At 44.5% G+C, this 19,555-nt stretch overlaps 1 protein-coding gene across 2 annotated transcripts in view; it reads right to left on the bottom strand.

Annotated features, from left to right (window-relative positions):
* Positions 1–19,555, bottom strand: part of LOC129853837 (ephrin-A5b-like) — a 109,453-nt gene that overhangs the window by 3,175 nt on the left and 86,723 nt on the right. For both annotated transcript variants that reach the window (XM_055920273.1, XM_055920272.1), the window contains exons 2-3: positions 17,577–17,869; positions 22–87 (exon numbers count right to left, since the gene is read on the bottom strand). In XM_055920273.1, the coding sequence (XP_055776248.1) occupies positions 22–87; positions 17,577–17,869 (359 nt within the window). The remainder of the gene's footprint in view (positions 1–21; positions 88–17,576; positions 17,870–19,555) is intronic.

The raw sequence follows: 19,555 nt of genomic DNA, 5'->3' as shown, positions 1-19,555 counted from the left end.
GCTGCAGCTGGAGAGACTTACTTGATGGCCGGACGAAAACTTTGAGTTTCAGGCATGTTCTTCTCCCGTTCTCGGCGATAGTGGAGGCTGGAAAACAAGGCCACAAGAACACGGATAAAGACAATGCCACTACAGTACACCTGAAAACATTTTCAAACACACAAACACAATTGTCCTCTTTTCAAAAGGACTGCAACCTACTGTTCAACACAATGTTTTCTGCACCAAAAGAGAGCAGAGTTCAATTTAATCTTGCATTTGTAATATGACTCTGAGCAAGCGTTCGGCTAGTTAATTGTGCTCCTGCTGACTGCTAAGTGGATTTGGTAGGTGTTGTCACGGTGCTATTGGACTGGTGGTCGGAAAGCTTTTTCAGACAGTCTAGGTCACTCCAGAGATTGTGTGTGTGTGTGTGTGTGTGTGTGTGTGTGTGTGTGTGTGTGTGTGTGTGTGTGTGTGTGTGTGTGTGTGTGTGTGTGTGTGTGTGTGTGTGTGTGTGTGTGTGTGTGTGTGTGTGTGTGTGTGTGTGTGTGTGTGTGTGTGTGTGTGTTTGTTTTACTACCATTATGGGTACCAGAAGTCCTCACAAGGATAGTGAATAAGGACAAGTGGGGACATTTTGCCTGTCCCCACAAGGAAAAAAGCTATTTTAGGCTTAGGGGTTAGGTTTAGCGTTACAATTAGGGTTAGGGTTAGAATTAAGGTCAGGGTTAGGGGTTACGGTTAGGTTTAGGAGTTAGGGTTAGGTATATTTTCAGGGTTAGGGGTTTGGGGTTAAGTTTAGGCTTAGGGTTAAGTTTAGGGTTATGGTTAGGTTAAGGGTTAAGGTTGGGGTTAGATTTAGGGTTAGGGAAAAAAGGATTTTGGATGGGAATCAATTCTTTGGTCCCCAAAAGGATAGCAATACAAAACTGCATGTGTGTGTGTGTGCATGTGTGTGCGTGTGTGTGTGCGTGTGTATTAGGCTACTGCGGGCAGGATTGCTTTATAAAATAGCCAGTGTGTGTGTCGCTGGTTGGCCATCAACACTAACGGCTTGGTAGCTGAGCAGGTGATGTCTCCTGTAAGAGAGGGTAAAACAGGGGTTGTGTGGACTGTGTGTGTGACAATCACATCCATCCCTGCCACAGAAAAGAGTTTAAAATACATTGTGTGTTCTTCATGTCTTAACACCCATGTTGGAAAGAGAACATCTTTACATTGCGCCTCCTATTTTATCACCTTCTTCTACAGAAGAAGACAATCAAATACACTTCTCCTGAGTCCTTCATGCCCAGTTCCTTCCACAACAGCCTCCTTTGTGACTTCCAGTAACGGGTTCTCTGGGCACCATTTTGTGTCATCTGAGCATCATTCCCCAGCAGATGAGATGAAGTCAAGCGTATCCCTGGCCCGCCATTTGGGATTCGGGGTCTGTCATCGCCTCCTCACTGATCCTTACCCTGATCTATCGCTCTCTTTCTATTTATATATCTATCCCGTCCTCTCTAGATGAGGCTCTCTCCTCTCTGCTGTTTTCCTCTCCTCTTTGAACACACACGTGTACACACATTCCCTGGATCTGTCTCATCTACGTCGTCCATCTAATCCTTGAACAAGTCGCGGCGCGGGCTATTGTCTCTCTGCCGTGTGCTTTACATTCTCTCTGCCGTGTGCTTTACATTGGAACAGGCCTCTTCACACAGCGCTCTGGGCAGCGCTCTGGGCAGCGCTCTGGGCATTTATTCCCTTTTACAAAGACAACAACAGAATGTGGGGCATTAGGAAAAAAGCAGTCTCCCAAGTCCTCTTATCGTTCTAGCACATAAAAGAGAGCCTAATAGCAATGGGAAAGAGATGGAGATCTATTCCTCTAGGGCACAGCTATATTTCATTCTCTTTTTCCATTTCCCCTTCTTCTCCGTCTTAGGTTTTGATGTTCTCAGCTCATCAGATGTGCTGCATATGCACTGGCGAAACCATCTCCCCAACTTCCTCCCCGCTTTCGCATTATCTCTTGTAGTGTGTGACACCGTTGGCTCATCAGCTGAATGTAAACGTGTGTGGGAGGAGAGCGGAGCTCCAAACGGTGTCTTTGCTCACATCAGTTCACACGGAGCCGATGAAGGAGGGATGGAGGAGAGATGAGAGGAAATAAAAAAAGCCGTGTCTTAACATGGCGAGCATGGCAGAGGGCGTCAGTGACACATTAATGAACCTTGGCTACCCTCGCTCGCCTGTTCGGTTGCTCACTCACCCTTTTTCCCTCCCCCCCTCTCTCTCAAATACACACGCGCACACGCACGCTCACACACACACAGGGCCCTGCTGAAATCCAAAAGTCTTATCTTCATCTTCATCATCATCTTTGTGGGTGGAGTCTAGTCAAGGCTATCCACACCAACCACTTAACTCACACTACAGATCAAACGTGATGAGCTTGATAAAAGTGGCAGAACACACTCCATGTGGGAGCCTCTCTTTGCCATCTGTAAGCTATTTGCCACCCACACAAACAGAAAATAATTAAGTGCATGGAAGAGAAAATATGCAGTACTATCTGTCCCAATACTGGGGATTACTGGCAATTTACCTCTTTATCTCTCTAACCCCTGATATGAAAGGACAGAGTTACATAATACTTTTTCATCTATCGAGCCCTTTCATAACTGTGAAAATGATAGAAAGCGGACAAGGAAAGGAAACTTCTGTGCCGTGGTTTAGTGTTAAATATGCATTAGTTGGGAAGGTTTTCATCGTTCGTAAACTACGAAGGGAAGATTTAGCTGCACTGCATTCCTTCCTTGTAGCAGCCATACATTCTTTGGGCTTGATGAGGACCCCTCCGCCCTCAGAGCCCGCGCCGTCCACGCCAGAGCCTGTTTATTTTGGATGACCATGCAGTGGAGGGGCAGCTTATTGTTCTTGTCAGGCACTAACATCAACACCTGCTATTCTGGTTCCCATCAAGCCCAAGCCCCAGCCATCCATCCATCCAGGCTGATGCCTTTGAAAGGCAGAGGCACTGAAAGGATGCCCCAGAACAGAGGACCAGGTTGGGTTACTCCTCAGAGCGATGTCCCCTGGCTGTTAATGACTGGCCCCCTCAGTACACTGCATAATGCAGGTGCATTAAGGCAAATGGAATGAACCAGAATCCAATTACGCAAGAACAAACAGGTGCGCTCAGGGTGGATTAAATTAGATATTGTTTCAATCTCAGCCACGCAGCAATTGTAATGTTATCGGGAAAACACATTTCCTTTGGCTTACTTACAATATGAAAACATAAGAATGGATACAAAATGGCAACATTATGTGTTTGGAAAGGGAGGGAAATTAAGTTTGTTCGTGAGTTACCTTATTGGGTATTATTATGCAACATTATTATCATTTTTACGAGGTAGTTTCAGTATGTAGCTGGAAAAAATGGTAAAAGCTGTGAGTTAATGAAGCCATTCAAAGAGGATGTGGCAATTATTTTCCATCTGTTTTCTTCCCTAAATCCAAAGTCATTTGGGGGCTTTCATGGCCAGTGAACCATAGTCCAGCTTTGATACTTCCAACTCCTCATCATTTCAGATTAGCAAGCACAATGCGGATGATAGGCTTAGAAATCATATAATTATTATTTTGGACAATATTGGAGAGATTAGACAAGGCAATAACGCAATCATTTCAAATGATTACGTTTATGGTTAGTAATAATGATGGATTACATCTATATAGCTCTTCTTGTCATTATGTCTACTGCAAAGTGCTTTATGATCGATCGTATGATCGTACATCCCATCCACCACCTACAGCAGGGTTCCCCAACTGGTGGCCTGCGGTCTGAATTTGGCCCATGGGTGGTTTTATTTGGCCCCATAAGTTTATTGAGCAGAAAATAAAACTCATTACTGGACATTAAAGACTGTAAAAACATCACGAAATCAGCTACAAGTTATTTTAATTTTGAAAACCTGTTCCCAAGTATTCCCACGCATAATAGAGAGATGCTTGATTGTAATAGCAACACTGCTTGTATTCGCTAAAAAGGCAAAAAAGATGGCGCCGACAGAGATGGCCGCCTCGCTTCGCGTTCTTAGGAAACTATGCAGTATTTAGTTTTTATGTATTATTTCTTACATTGTTACCCCAGGAAATCTTAAGTCTTATTACATACAGCCGGGAAGAACTATTGGATATAAGAGCAACGTCAACTTACCAACATTACGACCAGGAATATGACTTTCCACCACCCAGGACAATGGATCAGATCCCAATAGGCGACCCAAAACAACGGCGCAGCAGAAGGGGCAGACGGAGCAGCCAATGTCCAGTCTCTTGACAACAAGGTAGACATAATTCGAGCAAGGGTTGCCTTCCTGAGAGACATCAGAGATTGTAACATTCTCTGTTTCACGGAAACATGGCTCACTCAGGATATGTTATCAGAGTCGGTACAGCCACCCGGTTTCTTCACGCATCGCGCCGACAGAAACAAACATCTCTCTGGTAAGAAGAAGGGCGGGGGTGTATGCCTTATGATTAACGAGCCGTAGTGTGATCATAACAACATACAGGAACTCAAGTCCTTTTGTTCACCTGACCTAGAATTCCTTACAATCAACTGCCGAACGCATTATCTACCAAGAGAATTCTCTTCGATTATAATCACAGCCGTGTATATATCTTTACTAGCTTTACCTAGTAAAGACTTACAGATGACCTGGAGCCAGTGGGTTTGGTCGACGAATATGAAGCGACGGCCAGTCAACGAGAGCATACAGGTCGCAGTGGTGGGTAGTATATAGGGCTTTGGTGACAAAACGGATGGCACTGTGATAGACTGCATCCAATTTGCTGAGTTGAGTGTTGGAGGCTATTTTGTAAATGACATCACCGAAGTCAAGGATCAATAGGATTTACGAGGGTATGTTTGGCAGCATGAGTGAAGGATGCTTTATTGCGAAATAGGAAGCTGATTCTAGATGTAATTTTGGATTGGAGATGTTTAATGTGAGTCTGGAAGGAGAGTTTACAGTCTAACCACACACCTAGGTATTTGTAGTTGTCCACATATTCTAAGTCAGAACCGTCCAGAGTAGTGATGCTGGATGGGCGGGCAGGTGTGGGCAACGATCGGTTGAAAAGCATGCATTTATTTTTACTTGCATATAAGAGCAGTTGGAGGCCACGGAAGGAGAGTTGTATGGCATTGAAGCTCGGCTTGACGTTAGTTAACACAGTGTCCAAAGAAGGGCCAGAAGTATACAGAATGGTATCATCTACGTAGAGGTGGATCAGAGAATAACCAGCAGCAAGAGCGACATCATTGATGTATACAGAGAAAAGAGTCGGCTCGAGGATTGAAACCTGTGGCACCCCCATAGAGACTGACAGAGGTCCGGACAACAGGCCTTCCGATTTAACACACTGAACTCTGTCTGAGAAGTAGTTGGTGAACCAGGCGAGGCAGTCATTTGAGAAACCAAGGCTGTTGAGTCTGCCGATAAGAATGTGGTGATTGACAGAGTCGAAAGCCTTGGCCAGGTCGATGAATACAGCTGCACAGTATTGTCTCTTGTCGATGGCGGTTATGATATCATTTAGGACCTTATGCGTGGCTGAGGTGCACCCATGACCAGCTCGGAAAAAAGATTGCATAGCTGAGAAGGTACGGTGGGATTCAAAATAGTCGGTGATCTGTTTGTTAACTTGGCTTTCGAAGACCTTAGAAAGTGGTGACAGCGGTGACAGTGTTTCCTAGCCTCAGTGCAGTGGGCAGCTGGGAGGAGGTGCTCTTATTCTCCATGGACTTTACAATGTCCCAGAACCTTTTGGAGTTTGTGCTACAGGATGCAAATTTCTGTTTGAAAAAGCTAGCCTTTGCTTTCCTAACTGACTGTATATATTGGTTCCTAACTTCCCTGAAAAGTTGCATATCGCGGGGGATATTTGATGCTATTGCAGTACGCCACAGGATGTTTTTATACTGGTCAAGGGCAGTCAGGTTGGGAGTGAACCAAGGGCTATATCTGTTCCTGGTTCTAATTTTTTTTGAATGGGGCATGCTTATTTAAGATGGTGAGGAAAGCATTTTTAAAGAATAACCAGGCATCCTCTACTGACGGAATGAGGTCAAATTAATTGCTTTAAAGGACTAGTCAAGAATCATATCACCTCCACCCTACCTGACACCCTAGACCCACTCCAATTTGCTTACCGCCCCAATAGGTCCACAGACAATGCAATCACGAATCACACTGCCCTAACCCATCTGGACAAGAGGAATACCTATGTAAGAATGCTGTTCAACGATTACAGCTCAGTATTTAACACCATAGTACCCTCCAAACTCGTCATTAAGCTTGAAACCCTGGGTCTCGACCCCGCCCTGTGCAACTGGGTCCTGGACTTTCTGACGGGCCGTCCCAAGGTGGTGAGGGTAGGAAACAACATCTCCACCCCGCTGATCCTCATCACTGGGGCCCCGCAAGGATGCGTTCTCAGCCCTCTCCTGTACTGCCTGTTTACCCATGACTGCGTGGCCATTCACGCCTCCAACTCAATCATCAAGTTTGCAGACGACATTACAGTGGTAGGCTTGATTACCAACAACAACAAGACGGCCTACAGGGAGGTGGTGAGGGCCCTTGGAGTGTGGTGTCAGGAAAATAATCTCACACTCAACATCAACAAAACAAAAGAGATAATCGTGGACTTCAGGAAACAGCAGAGGGCACACCCCCCAATCCACATCGACGGGACAGTAGTGGTAAGTTTTATGTTCCTCGGCGTACACATCACGGACAAACTGAAATGGTCTACCCACACAGACAGCGTGGAGAAGAAGGCGCAACAGCGCCTCTTCAACCTCAGGAGGCTGAAGAAATTTGGCTTGTCACCAAAAAAAACTCACTAACTTTTACAGATGCACAATTGAGAGCATCCTGTTGGGCTGTATCACCGCATGGTACAGCAACTGCTCCGCCCACAACCGTAAGGCTCTCCAGAGAGTAGTGAGGTTTGCACAACGCATCACCGGGGGCAAACTACCTGCCCTCCAGGACACCTACACCACCCGATGTCACAAGAAGGCCAAAAAGATCATCAAGGACAACAACCACCCGAGCCACTGCCTGTTCACCCCGCTATCATCCAGAAGACGAGGTCAGTACAGATGCATCAAAGCTGGGACCGAGAGACTGAAAAACAGCTTCTATCTCAAGGCCATCAGACTGTTAAACAGCCATCACTAACGTTGAGTGGCTGCTGCCAACATACTGACTCAAATCTCTAGCCACTTGAATAATAAAAAATTTGATGTAATAAATGTATCACTAGTCACTTTAAACAATGCCACTTTATATAATGTTTACATACCCTACATTACTCATCTCATATGTATATACTGTCCTCTATACCATCTACTGCATCTTGCCTATGCCGCACGGCCATCACTCATCCATGTATTTATATGTACATATTCTTATTCATTCCTTTACATTTGTGTGTATAAGGTAGTTGTTGTGAAATTGTTAGATTACTTGTTAGATATTACTGCACGGTCGGAACTAGAAGCACAAGCATTTCGCTACACTCACATTACCATCTGCTAACCATGTGTATGTGAGCAATAAAAATGGATTTGATTTGATACAAATATAGTCCTCACATTGCGTTAGCGTTGCGTAAAAATGCATTTCCAGTGTGCTGGGCCTGGATCTCAAGCTGGCCTTAATAATAAGAGGATCCATATCCTTTGATCCCAGCTTGTCTGTTAGGATAGGTTGGGTTAAGTTAAACCTGGGTGCCCTCCAACACTGTATGCAGCATCCCTAGCAAGCTAGCTTTGCCAGCCCGCTGACTAACTTGCGCTTCCCCAGAGCCATGATGTTTCTGATTCACTGGGATTACTCTCGTGTTTCCGTCTTCTGGGACCCAGTCTGGGTTTACAGAGCATGGAACGATACAATGAGCTCCGTGAGTATCGGGACAGTGACACATTTGTTGTTTTGGCTGTGTACTCCAGCACTTGAACTTGAAATAATGCAATGACTATTAAAGTGCTGTCAGCTTTCATTTGAGGGCGTTTTTATCCATTTCAGGTGAACCGTTTAAATCATTTTGTCCCTCATAGTCATTGTATCAGTTCAAATCAGAGAGTCCAGAGCCAAAACAACCAAAAATGTGCCACTGTCCCAATACTTTTGGAGCTCACTGTAGCACGCACCCAGACACCCTTGCATGCATTCACATGCACGCACACGCGTCAACAAGCCGCACAGCAGTCTGCGTTTCTGTCGCGAAAGAAACAATAGAAGAAGAAAAACTAAGACAAAGAACAACAACTGCAGTGCTGACGGCCACACAACCTGTGTGCGGGGAGTTTGAAGAGATGGCCCCGGGAGAGGACCATTAACCAGATGTTGCTATCGTCCAATCACAATAGGCGGTACTGAAGGATGGATGGAGGGAGGATGAGGGTCGGAGGAGAGAGGGGAGGAGGCAGTGGAAAGCATATAAACTCACACCCCTGGTGGTAACTGGCCTTTCGCTCTTTCCTCACATCTTTCAACCGGAGCCAAATATGAACCCAATTCATCCCTCATGCTACTGGCTCAGAGATGCAAGAGAAAGCGAGAGGGACGCAGTGAGAGAGAGAGGATGTCGTTCTCGATTCTGGTGACTTTTTTTATATGTGTATTCTGTGGAAAAACTGTCATTGTCTAGTTCGTGATTCCTAGTTCGTCCTCGTTTCTCTTATTTCCAGGCTTTTCACAGCATTAGCGAAGCACCATTACTCTTTTCCGGGGACAAAAGCGATGATTACATTATTGGTAGTCAAACGCTAGTTTGTTGATTACAGCCTTTTCCCCCCTATCTTCCTCCCTCCTTTCTTCTTTCAACAAGTGTTCCATTACTTACCTCACTCCTTTGATTAGCTATGTCTGGCCAGCCAGGCAGGCAGCTCGCTGGACAACTGCTTCCAGTTCATTTTTTAAACGGGGGGCCTCAGAACCATGAGCATTCTGATGGCTGGGCCATTAGTGGCTGTGTTCTGTGACTGGAACCTTAGCGGCAGCCAATAGAGACGCCCCCCAGGGGAGCAGTTGGGTGGCGGCCATTCTCTGGTAGTGTTTGAGGGCGGGAGGGAGTGTAACGTGCTGTCTGGAGGGCAGGCACACTGGGCTAGCCGCCATGGAGAGGAACAGTGACACACAGGGAGGGAAATGACCCGGAATCACAGAGGAGAGGAGAGAAAGTAACCCATCTATCTAAATTATGATAATGCATTTGAGTCCAAGCGGTTGACTGTGGTTTCTGTCACACTATTTCATGTTGTTGAGTCATTTCTGAGAGCTGATGACAGGAATGATTTTTCACATGAATGGGTAGAGCCTGAGTTATTTCTCATGTCTGTACCCAGGTTTCCTGCTAACCCATAGGAATGGAAAAGCCCTCTGTGACTATTAAACATCCTCCTTCAGCCTAAAAACATATACATATTGTGTACATATATACCATCCATGCCTTTGCTTAACGCTATTCCTGCTACCGCAGAATAGTGCCTCTGACTTGCATTATAGGGCACATGATACTATACCACAATCACGACAGAGCGGCTATGCCTTGCATCTGGAACCATACGTGTGCACCGTCAGACAAAATCAAGACAATCCTTTTGAAAATGAACATCAAAACGATGTCCTTAGGTTGGCTTACCACTTCCTGTACGCTCCAGCGGTGTACCGTGTTGCACTTTATAGATTATGCTGTGCTTTGTACTTTGACATTTGTGAGCACGGCTGATGTCTTTGACCACGGCCTGGTTTTTGTCAGGTCAATCAGACAGGTCTGTTCTGTTTCTAACTCACCTGAGAACTAATTTCATCCTTGTTCACGGGACATAGACGTGATGGATCCTGTTTCCTGTCCCTGTGTAGTCCAACAAGGCATACGAGCAACATAACTCATAGCAGACAACTGCTTGATGACACCAGCTCGTTCCCCATTCGCCACACATCTCATCGACTAACAGACACCTTTTTTTTCTCCCAACCCTCACTCTTCTGATATTGGATTTAGGCCCTTCTGAGATTAAAATGGCTCCACAGATTCTCTATATTAGAAAAAGATGCTGCCTTCAGCTTTCCCTGATCTGCAGGGTTCACTTAAGCCACCAATGCTGGCTGACTTCTGACCTAGGAAGCGCTCCCCTTGCCCTTCCCCAATCCCTTCCTTAGCAGCGTCTGTCAGAGCGGCCGACACGTCACAGTCGTAACTCAATCCCAGCTAATACAGTATTCTGCTGAATTGCTTGCAGATGTGAGTAACATTAAATGGCTTCCTGCAGGCAGTGCATTTTGCATACTCACTCTCTCACTCTCACACTCACTCTCCTCTCACACTCACTAATTTATAGAAAGAAAGGAAGCATGGGAGGAAGAAAAAAGGTTTTGGCCCATGCTGTTACGACTGACTCTGGCCCTCTGTTTCCCTCTTCCTCTCTCTCCCTCCCTCCACGACTTGATAGACAATTCAGCCCCTCTAAACAGAGAGCTGCGGCTGACACCGAAAAATGAAGAATCATGGTCTCGATTTGGGTTTATTCCCCGCGACCGGCTAGCGTTGATGAATCCGTGTGTGTTGTTGAAGCGCCTGACAGCAGAACTCTGTCTCCTCTTTATAATTGTATCACAGACGCAACAAATCAAGCCCTCGCCCGCATCGAACTCAAAGGTCGAAAACACCATTAGCGGGCATTTCTCCGTCAGAATATAATTTAACATCTTAATCTTCATCTACGGACCAGATAGTGAATCAATCAATGGTTTGCAGGCCTTTTTTTCAGCCTTTTCTCCCTCAGCTCCTTGAGTTACTGAAAGAACAATTCATCGTGAGACTCAGAGTAAATCACGGTGGTTGCTTTGAGTTCCTCTCTCCATTGCAATTAATATAATACACATTTTTAATACACATTTTAAATACACATTTTTGAATATAATTCAATTATATGATTATTTACTTTCAAATTCCTTTGCAATTCCTCAACACGAACGTCCCAAAATAAGCACTACATCATCACATGACTTCCCCAGCCATATGTATTGTCCATATTTCCAGTCCCAAACCACACAGTATATCATGTCATTTTTCTTCAACATTATACCAACCACAATATACAGAGCGATCCTGCCAGACACACTCACACATACATGCCCCCATCCCCCACCAGTCTATCTTGTTAAACAGCCACTGGATTTTCCTCTCCCGCAATCATCTGTCTGCTCTGCGCGTTTCTGAATGCAAATGAGGGTTTTCTAGAGCCTCCTGTAGTGTGGTTAGTACCCCACACACACATACACACACACTGTGCCCTCCCTGTCAGAAAGCTGAACCTGTCCAATCAACAGGTTCTCAATGGCATCCACTGCTGTGTTCAACAAAAACACAACCATTCCCCGTTGTCCTTTCAGAAGAGTCATGTTGAAGAATGCTTAACAATATCACTCTTACTTGTCTGCTTCTTTCATGCTAGACACTATCCCCTCGGCAAACATCCACAAAACAATTTCTCCAGGTTTGGAAGCAAGCTAAGAGAACGTTGACTGAACTACGTGCTAAATAGTTGAATATATATATATATATATGTAAGGGTAGTTATGGTATGCCTGACCTCTGTGCTGGCAGTAGGTGTTGTATGGCAATCTGAAAGTAAGACAGATGTATAACCAATTGTTCATACTGATGCTGGTGATACAATGGGGATGTTGATGATGTTGTAAGCCACTCATGAAGCAATTGAATTTCAGAAGCAGCTGAGGATCACAACGGCTATGCTTCTGCTGCGACTGATGACGCTAATGAGGATCAGGAGGAGGATGAGAACTAGGATGAAGGTGCCGCAGGTGCTGATGAGGTGGCGGTCAATCTGGGGCTTTCGTGAGCAAACATGCCCCAGAAAGAGTATTACTATAATACAGATGTCATTTTTTATCCTTCCGTTGTCCTCTCTTCACTATACTCTATCCAATCAACAAGCAACCCCCCCCCCCACCCCCTCTATGTCTTACAGATGTTCAATCTGGACACAAAAGCATTGGGAAATCACATGTCAGCAGAGCTCATGGTGGATGACTTTAATATCCGCAGCAGTGGCCAGAGAGGCGACACGCTGGAATCACTCAGAGAGCAATGAAGCCTCAGGCATCTAAAGCAATATGACATTGTATAGCAGAATGGATGTGTTCTATGGGCAGCCTATCAGTTGGAGTGTAATTTAAGTTAGCACTTTGGACAGGCATCTTTCAGCGGGATGAGAAAAAAGGTTGGAAATAAAACGTACGGGGGGGGGGGGGTGTCTAACCCTAAACCTCATCTAACTCCAACCTTGGAGACTTCCCTTCCCTTCCCTCTCCCTTCAAATCAAATCAAATGGTGTTTGTCACATGCTTCCGTAAACAACAACTGTAGACTAGCAGCGAAATGCTTACTTTTACAGGCCCTTCCCAACAACGCAGAGGGATATAGTCGAAAAACAATAACGCAAGAAATAAATACACAATGAGTAACGACGTGCCATTCCTCCTGTGATTCTCAGCTCTATCAGGGCTGACAAGGCAAGCAGTCTGTAACATAAAACTCTACGAAGAAACTTTTGACCTGCTGCCATAAGGCTTAATAAACACCGTCATAGAAAAGGCATATGAGACATAAATACCATATATAGTCATGGCAGCTGGTGTTAGCTCATGACAACTGGCCATACACGGGCAGTTAGTTATTTAGGTAAGGGTTTTGGCTAGCGGTGGGCCTAGCCAATTAGCTGAATTAAACGTTGGTTAGTATCATGCTGACAATGGCCAACATTCAAGAATTTGAGGTTTTTGTAATGCAACCCCTCCATCTCGACGACTTCAGAAGGGAAAGAAAGAAACAGGTGGAGATAATAAAGGAGAGCGAGAGAGAAGTCCCTGGTTGGCTGTCAGGTTAACTGCCTCCATCATAAATGGTGATGATGGATAAAACAGACTTGTGTGTAGATCTACCAATAATATCCCACTGATATCCCCTGCCCGTTTCAACACTCCAGGCAGGGGTCATGTTTCATGGGGAAAGATGTCTGGGATTGTTTGGCAGCTTGTCCTTAACTGTCAGAAATGATACCGTACCAAAAATACAGATGGAGGATCTTAATTTGAGCCAGTTTGCTATAGCAGGAAAATAATCCTGCAGCAACAGGAAATGTGAATTATTTTGGGGATTATACTGTAATTATTGGGCATTTTTGTAAGGGTCTGACACGTTTTTTTGTAAGGGAAAACCATATCTGACATGTCAAAGTGGAAATTACAAACTTCAGAAGCCTTTTTAAACCTCAAATACACTACAAGTTTAAATTGTACTGCATAGCATTGAAGGCCAACCCCGGGCGATGCTGGGGCAATTGTGCGCCACCCTATGGGATTCCCAGTCACGGCCGGATGTGATTAAGCCTGGAATCGAACCAGGGACTGTAGTGACGCCTCTTGCACTGAGATGAAGTACATTAGACCACAGCGCCACTGATACCATTTGAAAGGAAACATCTTGAAGTTGGTGGAAATGTGAAATTAATGTAGGAGAATATAACACATTAGATCTGGTAAAAGATAACACAAACAAAGAACATGCTTTTTTATCATCTTTGAAAGAGAAAGGACATACTTTCAGATAGGAGTCTAGGTGTAATTTAGATTCTGGCTACCAGAAGGCAGCAGTGTTTGTGCAAAGTTTCAGACTGATCCAATGAAGAATTACATTACTGCCCAATATTTTGAAACAAGTCTGCCACGAGTTTGCCCAAATGTGCCGAATTGGTAAATTGATACATTTTCAAGTACATTACTATAGAGAACATACAAAAATGCTATGGTAATAAAAAAAAAATGTTTACACACTCCCAGGAATGTCATACATGATAGGGTTCCGGTGGCATGCATTGAAACATGTGTCCTTATCGTGGCTTTCTTTAGCAAATTTCTATGAGTTAACAGACTTATTTCCTAAAACTTTTCAATACAAAGCATCATATTAAGGTGTTGGACATTAATTGTGTGACAGTAAATGAATAGCAGGTCTATTTTGCTTCAGCAGCTAGAATTCGTATGTCCACAATTCACTTGCGGGAACAAGGTGGCTCATAACACCAGACATCAGAAAGAGCTGGCCACTACTATACGAGAGATTGTTTGTGAGGAGATTACATCTGCCCTCGACTTACAATTAAAACCAGCAAATGAATCATTGGCAGTGCTCGCTGCTGAAGTGGATACCTATTCAACTAACGTGGAAAGTCTGGAGAAGACAGCCAATGCGACAGAGGTACAACTCCGTGACCTGGAAACAGAGCAAGCTAAGTTGGAAGGGATAATCAAACTCCTAGAAGAGAAAACAGAGTCACTCGAAAATCATTCCTGTAAATTCTATGTGCGGGTCACAAGAAACTAGTGTGGAAGTGGGCAACCCAAATTCCTTCCTTCATCTTTTTCCTTTAAATGTTTGAGCAGGAGGAGCTGGATCCTATACCGCTGGTTAACATCGCGTACCGCACGGGTCAACTCCGCAACGGTTCTCGTTGTATGATTGTACGGGTCCACAGGTTTGAAGTCAAGCGGCGAATTGTTCGACCATGCTGCGGAAGCCGGGGGTCTGACCTATGCAGGGAAGAGGATCAGCATCTACCCAGACCTGAGTGCCGAACTGCTAAAATAGAAGGAGACTTAGAACGAGGTGAAATCCCAGCGACACAAGCCGAACCTGAGATGAAGCTTCATCCACCTGGCAAAACTGATCTTGACCTTCCAGAACACAACACACATGTTTTCCACTGCTAAGGAAGCTCAATACTTTTTCGAGTAGCACATCAATCCCAACACACAAGGACAAGCTGACCGATGGAACCCCACGACTGGCTCATTATTCAGGTATGCCATCCATGCACAACCACACAGCCTAGCTTATGGCTATGATGCTGGCCTCAGCATAAGACAATGATGAGGACACCCCCCCATGTTTGGGAACAAGGAACAATATTATATTATTGCTGAGCATTGAACTTGTCTTAATTATATTGCCTATGGTCCAGGACATTTGCAGTGTGATGACACCATGGCAAATAATGAACAATGGACAATAGACACAGTGTTCAAAACATTAGGAACACCTTTCTAATATTGTGGGGCACCCCCTTTTGCCCTCTGAACAGTCTTAATTCGTCAGGGGGAATAGACTCTAGCGGGTGTCGAAAGCGTTCCACAGGGATGCTGGCCTATGTTGAATCCAATGCTTCCCACAGTTGTGTCAAGTTGGCTGGATGTCCTTTGGGTGGTGAACTATTCTTGATACAAACGGGAAACTGTTGAACGTGAAAAACCCGGCAGCATTGCAGTTCTTTAAGCACTCAAACCGGTGCGCCTGGCACCTACTGCCACACCCTGTTCAAAGGCACTTACATTTTTTGTCTTGCCCATTCTCCCGCTGAATGACACAGATACATCATCCATGTCTCAGTTGTCTTTAAAAATCCAGAGGAAGACTTTAGCGTGACATCGAAACATCAGTCACCTGTCCACATCCTGTACAATGGATTAAAATGAGCTAAAATAAATAAATCGTTTTGTTGTTGAGTGCCCCATCTCCTTTCAACCTTGAATTAGTCCTTTTGGATGTTTTTCTTGATAAGCCCTTCCCACGCTTAAAAATCCTTCTTTAACCTGTCTCCTCCCCCCTCATCTACACTGATTGATTGTGGATTTAACAACACGACATCAATAAGGGATCATAGCTTTCACCTGGATTCACCTGGTCAGTCTGTCATGGAAAAAGTTCCTAATGTTTTGTACACTCAGTGTATGGAGGTGTCCTATGTACTGGCGCTGGTCTCTTGCGTGGCTACAGCCCACATCGGCGGCTCGGTGTCGTTTTCATCTTCTAGTGTTTTGTGGTGGGAAACCGAGCGGGTCGAGCACAACACGTCAACCCTGTTATCCATAGATAGACAGTGTAGAAAGGTTGTATGACGCGTGCATTCAATTGTCGCACACAACAAGCTTCCATCCCCTCTCTCACAAGGGGTTTTGTGGCTGATTTAAGATATTCCTTTTTGTAAATGTAACCTCTTGTGATGGGAAACCATGTATTTTTTTTTTTTTATGAAGTTGGACACGTGCTCTTTATGACAGAATGTAAACATTTGGTGAAATTCAACTTTTTACAGTACACTTCTCAAAAGGCCACCGAAATTGGTGGAACGACCCAGAAGTTCTGGAGGACAAATAGAAGTGTTCTTCCCAATACGGTAGCATATTCTAACCTCACACTATGGTTGACTCATACAGTATGATCTCAAACAGTACACACACAAACAATACACCGAAGTGAAGTATCAGTACATCAACAGACATATTGGTGTCAGAGTACGCGGTTTGAGACCGTGTGTGGAGGTACTATTGGCAGTGCAGTGAGTCCAACTGGAAGCATATTTCAGCAGCAGCAAAGGGATACTTTCAACCCAACTCCATCACCCAGCTTTGCTAAAAAAAACTGATTTCCCTGGGGTGGCAGCCTCAGACGAACTCACACACACACACACTCCTCTCCACAGCCACAGACATGAAACATGAAACTCCAGCACCTCTGGGCTGTTTAACCTCACATCGTAATATGAAGAGTAACCACTCTCTGTCATTCTTTATGAAGCATGGGATACTCTTCTGCAGGGAACACTTCTAATGTTCAGATTTGTCTTAATCAGTATCCCAGAGGATTCCGTTCCCTTTTTAGGAAAGAACATTCTAGGAGCAATGTGTTCTAAATGAAAAGCTGCCGTGAAATGTGAGTCTACAAGTGTCTCCTCTAATCGTAAGGTTGTAAAAACATGGGGTTAGGAGTCAAGGCTGTTAGAGGCTGTTTTCTATCAAACACACACCACATTTTCTTTAATATGGGGTTAGGGCTCTGTGTTCTGTGTAACAGGCAGAAAATGAGCTGAGATAGAGGATATATTCTACAAAGGCCCATAGAGAAGTGGATCAGTCCAGTAAAGAGTTATAGAGAGTAATGTGTTGTTTTTTTATGACAGCTTTGCCAAGACTTCCTAACAACCAGACCAATTTGAAGTATCGTATTCTTCTGATATAAACTTGGATGTGAAATGGTTGTTCTTCTGAGACAACGTGTTTAGAATTTTATCAAGCTAAGGGCTGCATCCGTCCTCCCCTCCGACATCAGTCTTCCTTCAACTGTAACACGTAATAGTACAACACGTGACATTACTCTCTAGCACTCTCACACACAGATGCAGGATCGTAATTTGATCACTCTTCTGTCGCTGAGCAAATGCAAACTTGTAGTGTATTCGAGGTTTAAAAAAAGCTTCAAAAGTGAGTAATATCCACTTAAAACGAAAAGAGTGCCCTAACGAAAAATGCATCAACCCCTTAAAAAAAAAATCCATTCATTATAATTCAAATTTCTTGTTGCTGCAGGATTCTATTCCTGATGTAGCAAAAATGTCTAAAATGAAGATCCTACATATGTATATGGTGATAGACGTTAGTACTCACAGATGTAGTAGTACTCTCTGCCTGGTCTGAACTCGAAGCCCAGAGAGAAGGGGGTGAAGAGCTGGAACTTTTCGGAGAACTTGAGCGGCCCGTTGGGGGAGTGAGGCCTGTTACACTCCCAGCGTTTGAAGCCCTTGGCGGTGTGGTCACACGTACTGTAGCCGTCGTAGTTGACCATGTAGAGGACGTAGCGCTCCGTCCGCTCCTCCGGCACCGTGTCTTCATAGTGGGGACAGAACACGTCCAGGTAGTCGTTTATACACACGTCAATGTGGTAGTCTCCACGGTGGAACCTGATTGGACAGAAGCCAAGGACGAGAACGTTAGTGTTTGGAAGACTAGTGTGAAGGGCTTCAACTACAGATGGAATGGAAGATAAAAATCAGCCAATCGTTTCATTTGAACGAACGGAATGAATTCGTTGATTACTCATTAACAGTTGGACACTATTGAAAGTGCCTCGGAAAGTTCCGGAAGCTCAAAGAACCGGTCCATTTAGGGTCCGAATGAGAATGTATATTTGGCTGCCTTTACACACGGTCAATCACAAAACACAAAGTACATTACATAATAAGAACGTTTTTTGGTGTTGTTTTAAACAAGGAAGTGACTTTGCTCTAGACAGTAATAGAGATTGATTGTAGTTCTTTAAAAGTAGAGTTAACATTCACGGTCCTAAACACGTTTCTGCAGTACACAGTGTGCTGGTCACAGAAGTCAATGTGACTAGATGAGCGCACTCCCACTACCGCTCCACATCAACAAGATCACCAAAGAGTACTAAAACATCCTCAATTGTAAAACACACACACAGGGACACACACACACACACACACAAACATAAACATGACAGTCCTGTTAACATTTTCTCTACGTTTTATGTTGATGAATTTGTTTAGATGTGACATGGTTTATGAGCACTGGCTGGCTATTAACATTCTTTAGATATCAGTCACGTGGCTTCAGTGAACGAGGAGGTTCGTCTATGAATCCATCAGAGCAACACGTATTTACCACTTCTCCCCGGCGTGGTGATTCGCACACTGAAAAATCCTATTTGGACAAAATCTCTCTCTTTCGGGTGCCAGAAAGTTCCACCGGGAAAAAAAAGAAGAGACAAAATATATTTTTGAAAACACAGTGAAGGAAAACACTCAGACTGAGGGTTCCAGAGAGAAAATGATTAGGGGAGATGTGAGATAGTTGAAGCAGGAAATGTCAAACGATACCAAAATACAGCGCGTGTTTTTTCCCCCAGAAGGCTGTGCAGAGAGGCATGTTTATAACTCCACTGATCCACAACAGACTACAGAAGGTCATGAGGTTCTAATGCCCTCATCTGATATATACACACACACACACACACACACACACACACACACACACACACACACACACACACACACACACACACACACACAGGCTACGTTCTGAATTCCTCATTGATTTGTCCACAAACCACTGTCCTGGAGTTCCATTGAATCTAGCCTTAAAATCCTACAAGGAAAGCGATTTGTGTGGGTGTGTTTAGTTCTGGGGTGGGTATGGGGCAAGCTAACTCTAACCTCAGGGCACCGAACCCCACTTTACCCCTGAAAACAGAGTTTCATTCTCCTCCTCGCATTTGATACGTCTGGATTTTTAATTGGGAATCAGTCTTTGTCTGGCATGAGAGAGACCTGACAAGAACTTTTAATTGAAAACCCTCTCGTCCTTGTTCCCGGGACGTAGACATCACTTAGAACACTCTGCGTTCCCTCTCTTCTAGGCTTTATCCTCTGCCCCTCATCATCTCTCCCTTTCCCCAAACTCTCTCTCTCCCTCTCCACCCTCTGACAGAGTAGAGAGTCGGCCAAAGTAAGCAGACTGCTGATGATGTTATGATGATAAAGGTGGTCTGGGCTGCATTAATAATCACACTGATGAGGACGACACACACACACACACACACACACACACACACACACACACACACACAC

The sequence above is a fragment of the Salvelinus fontinalis genome, chromosome 4 (assembly GCF_029448725.1).
Source record: "Salvelinus fontinalis isolate EN_2023a chromosome 4, ASM2944872v1, whole genome shotgun sequence".
NCBI lineage: Eukaryota > Metazoa > Chordata > Actinopteri > Salmoniformes > Salmonidae > Salvelinus > Salvelinus fontinalis.
The sequence above is the reverse complement of the archived record's forward strand: the minus strand, read 5'-3'. Positions and strand labels throughout refer to the sequence as shown.